Source organism: Schistosoma mansoni, chromosome 7 (genome assembly GCF_000237925.1).
Source record: "Schistosoma mansoni strain Puerto Rico chromosome 7, complete genome".
Lineage (NCBI taxonomy): Eukaryota > Metazoa > Platyhelminthes > Trematoda > Strigeidida > Schistosomatidae > Schistosoma > Schistosoma mansoni.
Window position 1 is genome coordinate 1,412,616 of NC_031501.1, and position 15,192 is coordinate 1,427,807.

A 15,192-nucleotide genomic window follows, 5' to 3' on the forward strand; every position below is an offset into this window, starting at 1 on the left:
TACCTTTTTGTTCACATTACTTGTTTTATTGGTGTTTCTTTTTCTTTTCTTCTTTTCACAGTTTTCATCGTTTGACCATAATCTGGAACGTAGTATTCATTATTTAAGCAATGTGTTAAATCAAGTAACTAAGGTGAGTGTATATACATATGTTCCTGTGGTTAGTAACTATGCCAAATAAGGTACACTAATATATTTAATTGATCTCAGGATATCATTTAAAACTAGGGAGCATTGAACAACTATTTCCTCCTATCAAAAGATTTCTCAGTACATTCTTTACCAGGTCTCGAACCTTAAGCACAATTACTCAGGTCTTGAGACAAATACTCATGTATTTGTTATCTGAAAAAAATCTCTCTGTTAAGTCAATTATTTTCTGAATTAATGGATATTTTATAGGGTTCAGATCATTAGTCAGTTGAAGCTAGACCACCATGAAAACATGGAAGTACTGGACGGCCGTTTCGTCCTATTGTAGGACTTCTCAGGAGTGCGCATTCACGATCCCGCCTCACGAGAATCGAACCCAGGACCTACCAGTCTCGCGCCAGAGCACTTAACCGATAGAACACTGAGCTGGCCGGTATCCAACGGTGTTAATGTGTAACTTCAACCGATCCACGAAATTGAGCAACCATTCACCAATGTCATCAGTGAGTTGATATCTCCCAACAGACCTGGTTGAACTCCACTGGCTACTGTTTCTCACTAGAACTCCAGGAAGTACCTCATGGAGCCAGTCGCTAGTGAGCACATGATCATTATCAGAAGGGGTTTGGTGGAGATTTTAGCAATTTTATTGAGTTAAGATCATGACTCAATTGAAACTAGACCACCATGTAAAACCTGGAAGCATTGGACGGCCGTTTCGTCCTATTATGGGACTCCTCAGCAGTGCGCATCCACGATTCCGCACTCATCATCTCAACTCTATAAAATTACTAAAATCTCCAAACCCCTTGTGTTAATGGATATTTATTTATTTCATCACATTATTGGTGTTATTCTGTGTTTGTTTACTTCTTACTTTAAACGTCATTATATACTACTGAGCATGTGAACGAATTGATTCATTCTTTTCTTTGTAAAGTTGTTGATTTCTACTTTCAGTGACTTAACATTAGAACTATCAATAAAAATTTTTTGTGTAACTCTTGATTCGTCTGTTTCCTTTCCCCACTTAACTCTTTATCTACTTCCCTTTCTCTCTATATATCTCTCCGTCAGTCTGTTTTGTTCATATGTGGAAATAAATAGAACAGTGGTTTTTTTCTCTGATACTCTTGATTTTGATAAACAGACCTAAACGATTACATTAATTTTGTTTGATAGTAATTTCTTTGGTAAATTTGATGACTATATGTGTAACATGTATGTTACAGACATAAAAATCGCAATCAGCAAATGATGAAGGAGGTCGAACACATAGAATGACATCATGAAGAACAATGTAGTCATAGAGAGCATATGAAGAGCTTGTACAGAATACCATTTTATACATTTTCCTATGAATTCAATATATCTAGAGCTTATTCTTTTCCCTCTCCTAACACATTCACCCTTTGTCATCATGCAATGAAATGAATAGGTTCATGTTAATAACATTATAAGTACGGCACAGTTTTCCAGCCGTGTAAAGGTTGGTCATACTTTATCCAATGCTACCGATTGGCTTTTATGAAGTGTTCAGCCTATAAGACATATCTACGATCTTGAGATGACAGTGGTACAAAATAATTCACTGTTCATTCTTGTAGAATTAAAAGAAGATATCCCCAACTAGTCTAATGAATCGTCATAAGGATAACTACAGCTAGTGCATACTCCAAGTTTAGTCAATTACAGAATTTTGTTGATAAAAACATAAAAATGACAATGATCAATGTATATTTAACTCCAGTCTTAACTGAGAAATTCCTTTAATAATTACTTTTTCTTTGCTGTTTGACCATTACTAATTGACTGGTGTTTTCTGAAATACAATAAGATCGTCAGTATATGGTTGTGGAGATTGTTTAGCTCTAAATAAGATCATGAACCAATCAATGTTAGACCAACATTGGGAATGCAGGAGCTCTAGTGAGTAACATGTCGGATATGAGACAGTTATCCACTGCAACAATTGAAAATAGCTGAGAAATGTGTCACGAATTGATTGAAATTAAGCATGTACAAACCATCAGACGACTTAATGGTCTAAGAGTGAGGTGTTGGCTCACCAACACGAAGTAAGGTCTTGCGTTCTATTCACTGTGAAATGGTCGTTGTTACTCATTGCTGATGGGATCAGTTAATAATTTCATCTACGAATATTCAAAAATCTCCACTGAACCTTTATACCTACAAAATCAAATATAGAGTAATTTGTATTAATTTCTTCCATTGTGTATATGGGCGTGTTTTTTTTTATATTCTCGATAGCCGATAAACTTGACCTGTGTTACTGTTTGTTTGTTCATTAGATGATTACATGTATGTATATACTATCTGGTAACCTTTGTACATAACTTACACACATATATATGTGTGTACACATACTGCTGACCTTATGTATATGCGCTGTTTTTTATCATCAACATCATTTTACTAATTATAAATATGCATTTTTATGTAGTTTTAGTGAGAATACATTTATAATATGACTCATTATGCTCCTACATCATCGGTGCCACCCCGTAGTAGCAAATCTGGCCGTTACGTTTATATTTATTCATTTACTTTCATCGTACATATGAAACATGTAAGTGTGTGTTGTGTCTGCACATACACACACACACACAGACACATGCACTTGTTACTGCAAATATAATATTAAATGAGAATACACTGATTTATGTATTCCCCTGATGGAATCCAATGTTCTATCTCGCATTTAGTCGCTAGCTGTCTGTTTCGGTTTTTGTAATAGATAGTGAGAGAGAATAAATAATGAAATATATAGGGGCACATATTGTTTCTTAATTTTATTTTTAATCTCTACAATAAAAGTAGGGAAAAATATGAAGTGTAAACAACAAGTGTAGTTTTATTCCCATTTTTCAAATACATTTTTGCCTAACTACAACCCCAGATATTACACATATTTGTATATATAGAGAAATGTGGGTTTTCTGTTTTACTTCTCCCCGCACTCACTAACTGTTCATCAACATTTTTTTACAGATGTATGATTCATAATCATCGTTACTTTATTATTATTATTACTGGGGAATGGTGTGAAATGTTAACTGAACTTGACTGATCTACAAAATTATGATGAATATGAAAAATTTTCATCATTTGTGGGATGGACTATGATGATGGACTAATGCTATATAGTGTAGAATCACTTATTGATTTGAATTCCAGCTATTAAATTGTTTCTCCGAATCACACTTTACTTACTTCAGTTTTGACAACTGAATAGTCCTTATACTTGGGATATGATTCGAACCCGGTTATATCAATTTGTATCTGAGAAATAGGTTATTCATACAATGGTTTCGTTTTAATCTCGGGACTCTTTGTCAGTGTGTACTTGCAACTCATGCTAAGGGATTGAACAAAAAATTATCTTCAAGCTTCATCACGAAAGAGTTGTTTTTAGATCATTGGGTCGAAATGTATATCTAAATGCTTTTCAATTCATGATATATTAATACATGACCATCATTCTCATTGGTGATAATTGCCTCTTACAACGCTGATATGGTTGAACTTTACTGACAACGATCTCTATTTGGAACTTTAGAAATTCTCCGCAAACTTAATTCTTGTTGAGAAGTGGCGAACAGATAACAATAATTTATATCAGCATATATTATCATAACTATATTTGTCGAGGTGCTCGAGAGTCAAAGTTTTACCTTTTTATACACCTCTTTCTTCTCTCTCTCTCCTTATATAAATATATATAATTTGTCAATAACAATTATTAATTATACAGTTGAAATCATGAGTCAATCGAAGCTAGACCACCATGGAGAACCTGGACGCGCTGGACGGCCGTTTCGTCTGTTGTGAGATATCAACTCACTAAAGACATTAGTGAATGGTTTCTCAACTTCGTGGATTGGTTGAAGTTAGACATTAACACCGTTGGATCTAGTGGTTAAGCACTCGCGCGCGAGACTGATAGGTCCTGTGTTCGAATCTCGCGAGTGCGGGTTCGTGGATGCGTACTTCTGAGGAGTCCCATCTAGTGCTTCCAGGTTTTCCATGGTGGTCTAGCTTCAATTAACTCATGATTTCAACTATATAAACTCATTAATTATACCTAACAACAGAGAAGCCACGAAGAAAAACTTAACAAAAATGAATAAATGCCATAAAACAACTTTACCTACAGTCTTATTATTAGTAATTACTGATTTTGACCATTTATTGACTTACTCGACAAACTGTTATTATTATTAAGCATATTGTTATCATTGTAAACGATTAGTTTGTATTTACGATGGTATATGGACATTCTATAATATTCAGCTTTTAATAAGTTTACATTTATCCTGAAGGTCTACTGTATGCTGATGAACTGTGAAGAATGGATTATTTGTGATAATTTAGAAGAGGGAAAAAGAATGAGTTGATGACTATGTACTTACATTTTTAATCATGAAAGTAATCGAAAACAATTGATAATAGCACGAACATAAGATGACGACAGCTTAATGAACGAACATTGAAGTTGATAATGTTAGATTTCAATTGTGTTACACTTCACACAGTTGGATCAGTTAGTCAGTCATATACAGTCTAGGACCTGGCACATATTGTGCATTGGTTCAAGTTTCCACTCTACATTAGAATGGAGAAATAAAATTAACTCAAAATAAATTCCATAGTAGTAAGGTTAATAATGGTGTCGGTATTAGTACAAAAGCTTAATTATAGAGAGAAAAAAGGTTTAAAAAGATTTACACTCTAAATGGAGACAAAAAGTTAATGTCATAGGCCATAGCGAACTATGCCGAGTTATTTCATACAAAGTCTTTATCCATTGGTTACGATAATCACGCGGACTCCAGTCAGGTGGTTTACGCCTAATTAAATGATCTCACGGACTGTTGTCACATTTTGGTTTGAGGGCCTTTAACTTTCTTCCAACTTACTCCTACGTCATACAACATCGTCTATTAAGGTAAGCGGTGGTTGCACATATGTAAAACTTTTCTCAACCACCTCAGCAGATGAACCACTATTTCAAAGATTGATTTACCATATTTCTTTAGTATCCTATTCCTAACCTTAGGATTGGTTATTCGGTTTTCTCAAAATGCATAAGTGCCACTTCGAATACATCTATTATCGAATACTAGTATTTACGAATATACTCTATAGTAGTAGTTGGATGTTCCCAACATATGATTTAATCTTACACCGTTGTCGTTTAGTACTTTTACATTTTTCTCAAATGTTTTTCCCCATTTATAATTTTCAGTCATTTCAGCATGTTCCTGTTGAATTATATTTGATTCAATCAGAAATATGGACTTTAAAAGATTTAATTCAATCAAATGTTAGCATTAAAACAACATTGAATAATTTTGCTCATTTCATTATTAATCGTCGTAGAAAGTATCATTCATCGATGTTTGTCAAAAATAATGTTGTTAATAAAAGTGATGTGGTAGTGATGAATCCTTCCGTTGGAAATGATACATTTGGGGTAAATGTTAATTTCTTTTCTCTAAACTTGGACATTTTCGTTATTTATATTTGTCAGAAGGGGTTTGGTGGAGATTTTAGTAATTTTATAGAGTTTAGATCATTAGTCAATTGAAGCTAGACCACCCTGGAAAACCTGGAAGCACTGGACGGCCGTTTCGTTCTATTATGGAACTCCTCAGCAGTGCGCATCCACGATCCCGCCTCATGAGATTCGAACTCAGGACCTATCAGTCTCGCGCCAGAGCACTCAACCGATAGACCACTGAGCTGGCCGGTATCCAACGGTGTTAATGTGTAACTTCAACCGATCCACGAAATTGAGCAACCATTCACCAATGTCTTCAGTGAATTGATATCTCCCAAGGGCCGTCCGGTGCTTCCAGGTTTTCCATGGTTGTCTACCTTTGATTGACTCATGATCTCAACTCTATTTATATTTGTGTTTAGATTTTGCAACAGAGACTGATCAAATACAGTCCTAAAAATTAATGGTAAGATTCAATTAAACAATGCAAAATGAATTTAAACTTCACCTCATTGCACAAGCTAGTAACTATCAGTACTCAGTAGCTAAGCGAAAGGTACTGGGTTCGAGTCCTGGAGTGAGCGTCAACTCTGAGATGCAGGTACATCCAGCCTACTAGTCCTAGATAGGATGAAACATGAGTCCTAGATTTATCTGCTAGCCATTATCTATCTTTGCTTATAATGCTTGTGACTTAAGGGGATATCGAGGCAATCCTCACAGAATACATACATGCCACTAAAAGACTGATCAATTTATAATGAATTTAAAAAAGTAGAATTAGTTTTATATTACGGACTGATTCTAGTTGGAAAAACCTTTAAACCTAGAAGTTCTTGGATGGATGTTTCGTTGTGATACAAGAATTCGTAGAAATATGTAACTAGAACTTTATCTAAGATTGAACGAAATACCTTCAGACTTTACAACATGTTCTTAACCTTTAAACTACTAGAAAACTGATATCGCCTGAAAATCTATTGAAAATGAAAAAACCGTTGAACATTCATTTCTGAGTAAGAAGCGATTATCTTTGAGGGAATAATACTTTTGCTACCACTAACACTCTGGTATTTGCTCTGACAATTTCATCTCTCTGGGTTAACAGGGTATGACAACTTCAATTGATGTATACATGTGTCACAATTTACGTTGAGTTTGATTGATAGTTAAAATGATAATAATATAATTACCAAACTTCGTCATTCAATTTGTGTGTGGGCTGGGATATTGTCCAGGTGTCCGGATCGAAGGAGGTGGTTTTCGTAAGAGATCACTCCCTGAGCCCTTAACCTACAAGTCTAATCCAGAAGTCAATTGAGCAACGTAATGAGATGCCGTCCTATGATAGCCGGTGACCGATGATTGATTCAAACGCCATTTGTTCCTTTAGGATTCTGGAGTCCATGTGCACCATTGGTTTGGAATCAGGGTTTTCCAACTCTCCTAGGTGGACGTGCCTTGTCCACCAACCCGGCTAAGCGCCGGACATTCGTTTTTCGTTTTCTCAATTTCGTAAACAACGATAATACTGCTAGAAGTCAGTGAGTAGGACTTCCCTGGCAGCGGTTTTGTACACGTGACCGTGTGAGAGTATTTCGAAAGGTGGAGCTAATTTTCCCCACTCTCAGCCATATCAGGGAATTTGTACCTACATTCTATTTTTTATTTATTTAAACACATAAATATTGGTACAAGGAAGCACCAGATACATATGCGCCATACAAATCTCATCCGATTTGCTTGAGGGCTGTGATACTGCCCAGGTGCCCGAACTGAAACAGGTGGTTTTCTTAGGGGGCCACACCCCGAGCCTTTGAACGAAAGGTCTGATCCACAAGGCAGTGGAGCATCGTGAGGAGATGCAGTCCCATGGTAGCCGTTGACCAGCAGCAGGTTCATTCGCCATTCGTTCCATCAGGATACTGGAGCCCATGTGCACCATTGGTTTGGAATCAGGGTTTTCCAACTCCCCTAGGTGGACCCTCCGTGTCCACCAACCCGGTTAAAGCGCCGGACATTCGCTTTTCGTCCTCTCACTTTCGTAAACAACACCCCCGCCACGAGAAGGCAGTGAGTAGGACTTCCCTGGCAGAGGCTATATATTCGCTGGCCATGTGAGAGCATTTCGAGAGGGAGAGTGGGCTCTCCCCACTCTCGGCCATACTAGGGCATTTGGGGGCAACTTATGTTAATGTAATTTGGTTGCTTATTTATCACCTCTGAAGAAGAAACCAGCAATTCTAATCTCTACTCATTGTGCAATATCACAAATATATATGTATAGCAATACTTTTATTATTAATGATCTAACCAATAATCAATTTGTTTGAAATGATCAAGTCAAATTTTGATAATGTGACTTTAGTATAAGGATGTTTACTCTTGTTTATTAATTTTTTTACCGATATTTTGTTTTAGCGTCATCGTATTCATCGAAGATCAATTAATACTGATGATGATGTTCTTCGTAAAACTTCTTCATCCACCTCATCATCATCTTTAAATAATCCATCTCTGTATACAAAACATTTTGATGTACAGTTATTACTCACTGGAAGACGATTTACTAATCCAGTAGAATATATAGCCATACCAGATAGTATATGTACACCAAGAGCTGTAGGAATAATTCAAGTGAGTTGTAATATTAGTAGTAGTAAATTTTTTTAAATTTCTTTTTCCCCGTTGTCGTCTGTTCCTATTTTCATATCATTGACAACAGTTTTGTGTTTGAAACATGGAGTAAAATCTAGGAGTCACACTTTATCCTGTATAAGACTCGTCAGTTGGATATATCTGTGTCTCCGATTTAATCCATGTCAACCAATGTTACCACCTAATGATCGTTGCACTGACACAAACTAAGATACTTTTTATCTGCCAACATGGCTCAAACAAACAGTCAATGATTAGGATGCTATTATTTTCTATATAATTTACTCCAACATTAGCTAAATTGACTGGACTAGGTAGACGGAGGTTAGACGTATGTAACATATGTTCTAACCATCTCAGTCGATGAAAATTTGCATGTAACCTCAATACTGCTCACTCGACCGTTCTAGTTTACACAAACAACGCTTCGAAGACACCTATAATCAAAAACCTTCTATCTACTGAAGTTTTTTTGTATTTGACCACAGATGTCTTAGAAATATTGCTCGCATCTGCTGGGATCACCGGGGTAAGTGATAGTGAGGTTAGACACAGGGTATTAGGGAATGGTGGTAAATCAGTTGATGAGGTCATGAATCTTCATCGACTGAGATGGTTAGGCCATGTGTTACGTTGCTTGAACACCGATTAACACGACGCGCTATGCTGACTAGTGTAGGGGATGGTTGGAAAAGAGTTAGGGGCGGCCAAACCAAAACGTGGCATCATTGCTTGAAGTCACTAACTTCTAGTCTGAGCTATGTTGGTAGATGCAGACTACCTGGTTGGGGTCCGCGTGACTATCGTAACCAATGGTTGGAGACTGTGGGTGACATGGCTCAGAATCGATCACAACGGCATAGGTGTATACACTCTTTATCTTCCCTTAAACCTTGAGATTAAAATTGCTTCATAACTTTCTTCATTCCTTTACTATATCTTTATGTACAACCTATCTTTTAGATACTACCACCACCACTAAATTAACTATTTCTATGAATCCGGTATTCATCTTGTTGTTCTAACGAGGTATGACAACTTGGACCGGTGCATAAATGTGCCTGGTCCTAAGTTATAGCTGACTGACTGACTAACTCAAGTTTTAAATTTTCATTACCTCATGTATCACAGCCATAAGATAATACAAAATGGACTGTTGGATAGTATAACTGCCTTAAGTTTAGGCGAGTAACATCTGTCCTACGCTACATGTGACACAAGTTTAACGAACGATCTGCATATCTAGCTCCAAATGAGCAAGTAAAATATTCTATTTATGTATTGAATTAGTCATTTATGTCAGTTTACTTTCTTCAATAATTATTTCCATCTGATTACTCCCTGTCCATTACATACATATACAGGAGTATGAAGTCACTTTCTTTTCTCTCTCCCTCTCTCACACACACATATACATTATCATACATAAGTGCATTACTTTATGTCAATTTATCACATTCTACAACTACTGGACATAATTTATGGGTAATCACTATTTAGATAATCATGGTTTCTATCATGTCTACTACTATCTTATTTTCTTATTTAAAAACCCTTTCTTTATTTTATTGTTGAGACAATCTTTTCCCATTATTATTATTATTATTATTATTATTATTATGCAATATATATCTGTACTATTCAGGTTTGTGTGGTCATATGTGGGTAGGTTGGTTAGTAAGTAGTCAGGTGCCTTACTGCCGCCTTGTATTAACTGTTTATCATTATTATTATTATTATGACTAGTTTCCTCGTTACTTGTTTACTTGTTTTTTTTTCTTTTCAATGCTTTCTTTCTAAATATGTGTATGTGTGTGTGTGTATAGGTAGGTAGGTATACATCATTTATCAGGAATGTTCATATCACAACATTAATCTGTCAATATATGTTCAATAACTATTTAAATTGTCAAGTTAATGAATAATCTAGGCGGATGGATGTATAAATCATCTTGTATCTCTGTGCATATATATATATGAATGGGTACGAATCTGTTCATACCCATTTGTGTGGATGTATTAATATACTACATATATGTCTGATGTATTATTGCCTATCTATCCATTACCTGTTCTATTTAACTACCTATTCTTCTTGAAGTGATTACCACTATTTAGTGTGTTGACGTTGCAAAAATTAGGGTTTTTTTCCTTTAGGAAGAAATTTATTGTCCCCATGTTAATAATGATTACAATAGATTCTTATGGATTCGTGAAGATTATCTCACTATAACTAATCGAAAGAAGCCATTAAAGGTCATTCAGTTCTCCTGGGTTTTTTTATAACTTAATTCAACTGTTGAACTTAGACAATAATTGGAAACTAGGGAGACACTTGACAACCATTTTCTTCTAGTATAAGACTGTTCGGCATTGTAGATCCTCAACCTCGTCAGGACCTTGAGGTTTAGAGAGCGAACGCTTAACCTTCGGACTACAGAGTTGTCATCCAGTGGTCTACACGCATAACTTCAATCAATTCGCATAACTATTTTCCATTATCTTGGTTGGTACCTGCCTCGTACCTGACATGGTTGGATGTGACTGGTCACGGCTGCTGACTCCGGAAATTACCTCTTTATCATATGATTATTATAAGTGTAAGTTGTCTGTGGAGATCAGTTGGGTTTAAAAATGTTGGTGATCGGATACTGACTCCCTGACTCAAAGGTTGACCTCACTACATGACTTGAAGGCTCTGAGTCCAGTCCTCAGGAGGGTTGTGGATGTGCACTTCTTAAGAGTTTGATACTAGGCCTAAACGATTTCCTTGTTTCCAGTGATTGTTTTACTAAAGTTAGTCTCTTACGTACACTGTTAGATTCTTTAGTCTCCACGAATTATTAAATAATTAACCATTCAAATTAGTGAAGAGTTATGGTTTATATATAGTTGAAATCATGAGTCAATTGAAGCTAGACCACCATGGAAAACCTGGAAGCACTGGACGGCCGTTTCGTCCTATTGTGGGACTCCTCAGCAATGCTCATCCACGATCCCGCTTCGCGAGGCTCGAACCCAGGACCTACCAGTCTCTCGCGTGAGCACTTAACCATAGACCACTGAGCCGGCCGGCATCCAGCGGTGTTAATGTCTAACTTCAACCAATTTTGATTGATTAAGTGTTGATAATTTTCATTTTGTGTAAGGGTATCATGGTATGTATCTTAGTATTAAAAATATGCATGTACCACCACTGAGAGTTGACAAACCAGCGATACCACAGAAAATACATTCTTAGCGATTTTCGATAATGATTGTTTTTTTATATTAATTTAATGATGTGATTGAATTACTAAGAACAAAAATTGATTTTCGGCCATGCTTTTAGTACGAAGAAAGTGATATCGTTATATTTCTCTGCTCTAACCAAAGTAGAAGAGATGGGGTTGGTTGAAATTAAAACTGCTTCTTGTATCTACATTTATTAGGAAATACGTTTTTACTACATCTTGCATATTCAGCTAGCTGTGGGATTCACGATGCGTGTTTGAACTTATTTGGTATTGGTTAACCAGATTTATTTACATTCCCAGTGATTAACATTCACATTGAGACCTAAGCTTGGTATCTTTCTCTTTAACTAAGTGAAAGGCTATCTGAACTCAATTGTTTGTGTGAGAATGCAGTGATACAATCAGTTGTCAAGTCTCAAATATAATAAAACATGAGTCTTGTATTCCACTAAAAATCACATGCAAAATGATTCATAAGACACTTGATCAAGGTAATCCTCTCAGTATGCATGTACGACAGTATAGATAACGAGAGGAAATTACAAACCTTCATTAAACTTTTTTAATCTTTAAAACTGTGGTCTACGAACAAAGTTGTGCAAATTGTACTAAAGTTATGCAACCAAAATGAAAATAATAATTTTCACATTTATTCAAATAAAAGCAGTCTGTTATTATAAGCAGAAAGGGATGGTGTCTGGCAGTGAAATCCAAGATGAGCGTTTCGTCCTATTTGGGACTCGTCAACCGAACCTTAAGAAAAAAGAATTTCTATAAGTTCTTTAGACAGTGACATTGAATTTAGCTCGCTAGTTTTGTGAATTGTTACGCTATTGTTCTAACAGATATTATTAAACGAAATCGGTTGATAAGATTGTGAATTTTCATCCAATTGGATACTTGGTACATGTATTACATGTTCCCATTCAATGCTTTTCTCGATGCATAATGTTAGATAAGGTAGGAATAGGTTGGAAGAAAATAGCGATTAAAAATGAAACAATAATTCATTCCAGGAAGTTATTAACTACTCAACTGAGCATTATTGGTAGGTACAAACTACTTGGCTAGAGTTCCTATGATTGACGTGAACTGTGCTTAGGAATGTCGAGTGATATAATTTAGAATCAGTCCCAATAGCTCAGATACATTCACTCTTCGTCTAAATTTTTGCGCAGATTATCAAAATTATTTTATACTTTTAATTCATCCTCTCTTGTTGAATCCTATCCTCTCTCTCTAATCTTCTCTGCTATCACTGATACTATTTTGGTATTAAAGTTGGTCATTTCATCCCACTATGATGTCTTGGTTTGACAACCGATGCCGATGTATCGTACTCTATGAGAGTAGGTCGTAGGTTTAAATATTTTCTTTACATTATCGTTAGTTTCTGCAGGCAAATAATATCACCTACTCTAAAACAGAAAAAAAATAGAATTACAAGTTGGATATATTAGTCTGTACTTGTTAAACTTGCTTTCACAGAAAATGTTTTCGGTTTAATAAATACATAAATCATACATGAGTTTGTATTGTTCATAATAATAGTCGTTTTAACATGTACCTATATATATGTTTATTTACATGATATTCTTGATGTTCATACAGTCCTCGATACTTGTCAGTATGCGCGGTTGTATTTAGTACAGATCCTATTAATACAGGTCATCAGTTTAATTCACTCTTGTGAGTCACTACAAAGTTCCTTTATATGTATGCATGTGTGTGCGTGCGGACCTATTGATGAATCTATCTATTCGTTTATTTATATAATTATAAAATTCCACAACTGATTTAATGAGCTGTTCATTCATTCATCTTATTTTAAGACGCCATTCTAACTAGTTTGTTTTATTGTAATTACATTTGTGCACTAATCTTTTTTCATCATATAACCTTGACCTAGTTGTTTATTCTTCCTCCCTCCTTTACAAGTGCAATGGTAAAGCCGATACTTTACATAAATAAAACACACGGAGTAACCTCCTGGGTCAGTAGTACATTCACATTTGGTTAAATGTTCACTGTTCAAATTAATATATTATGAATAATAATGAATATTGTCTTGTGATGATTGAGTATGTTTGCGTTTTTGTGTGTGTGTGTGTGTGTACTTACATATTGAATGATGTATGTTTTGTGTAAAAGTGAGTGATAGATTACGGACAATAAATCTTTCGAACGGTGGGTACACTGCGAGAACAGTCCAACATGTATTACCCTATAACTGTGAAACATGTAATATGTAACTAAGAGACTTGCGTAAACTGCTGGTTTTTAGACCATTGGTGTCTTCGTAACATTATTCAGATACCGGCAGAACAACAGAATAAAAAAATACAGAATAGACATAAGATGCTAGACAAACTGTTTGATAAGTTTGTGATTCTTTGTCAACTGAGGACGTTGGAATATGTGATGTTACATGTGATTCATCACAACTTGCCTAAGTGGGGTATGTTAGCTGGTGCAAGTGTAAATTGGAAGAATCGAAACTAAACATAGTATCAGTTCATGAAATCATGGACTGTTGGTCATAATTTTGTTAAAAGGCGAAGAATACCTGATTTGGGTCCGCGCGAATAATTGTTATTTGACATGGGTCAGAATCCGTCACAATGATGATAGTGCACTCACTTTATATCTTACGCTAGATCTTGAGTTCTGGTATTCCTTCGTACATACCTTTCCACTCTGTCCTTTTTAACCCTTATTCCTAGTTCATAGTCTTTTTCATTATCATTGCTACTAAATTATTTCGTTCTCTTCTGCTACCCATAATGTTAATCTCACATCTATGAAATAATATAGAAGCTTATTTGTTTTATCTACTGTTCTTTCCTACTTTGTGTATTGTTATTTCTTTAGGTTAACAATACCGACATGGATTATCACGTATCTAGATTGATCTCTTTGGCTATTGCAGAAATTCTTGGCATTAAATCATTTCCATGTCCTCCATTGTACAGGTAACTCCTAATGTTGACTGCGTCAGGATTTCCTTTGTTCTAAACGCACCTTTTAGTTTATGTTCTATCTTTTAATCGTAGATTTGTTATAAATGATGACTTTTTTTCTCTTAGGAGAACCAGACGTTTGAACAAACTTCTTTCAGTTTGCATAGTATACAATCATTTTCAGCTTTTGGTCATATGTCAATAACTTTAGGATCATTATTTTACATCATTCTATCACTCTTAATATGTTGCTAGAATTATGTGTATAATCTATTTTATCAAGCGCCAACTAATCCCCAATCTTCTGAATGGTGAATTGGCAATCGGTAATCACAATAGCCTCGACGTTTACATTTTCACATGAGGTTGACGGTCATCTATCAATGAAAGTTTTTGTAGTGCAGTTCGCGTATTTATTAAACAGACTATGTATGATCGACCTCCATTTCATAGGTGTGTGTATGTGTGTGACTCAAAATATTTATTGCCATTAATTTGTATGGTTAATTAATCCTCTATAATAAAAGGTCTATTCAGGTGCACCTTGCTGACGACTATCAAATAGCACGAAACTTAGATTCACTGTTTTCTGTCTACTACCTCCGACCATCTAACACAGAGTACATGCTATCTGGAGTTACACTAGTGGTTATTTTTAAAA

The 15,192-nt window shown here is 35.5% G+C and overlaps 1 protein-coding gene across 1 annotated transcript in view; it reads left to right on the forward strand.

The window, feature by feature from the left end:
* Smp_127740 overlaps positions 1–15,192 on the forward strand; it is a gene marked incomplete at both ends in the record, with an annotated part of 76,368 nt that overhangs the window by 16,971 nt on the left and 44,205 nt on the right. Inside the window, 4 exons of the mRNA XM_018798587.1 lie at positions 62–133; positions 5,423–5,650; positions 8,099–8,314; positions 14,443–14,543. Of these exons, the coding sequence (XP_018653514.1) occupies positions 62–133; positions 5,423–5,650; positions 8,099–8,314; positions 14,443–14,543 (617 nt within the window). The remainder of the gene's footprint in view (positions 1–61; positions 134–5,422; positions 5,651–8,098; positions 8,315–14,442; positions 14,544–15,192) is intronic.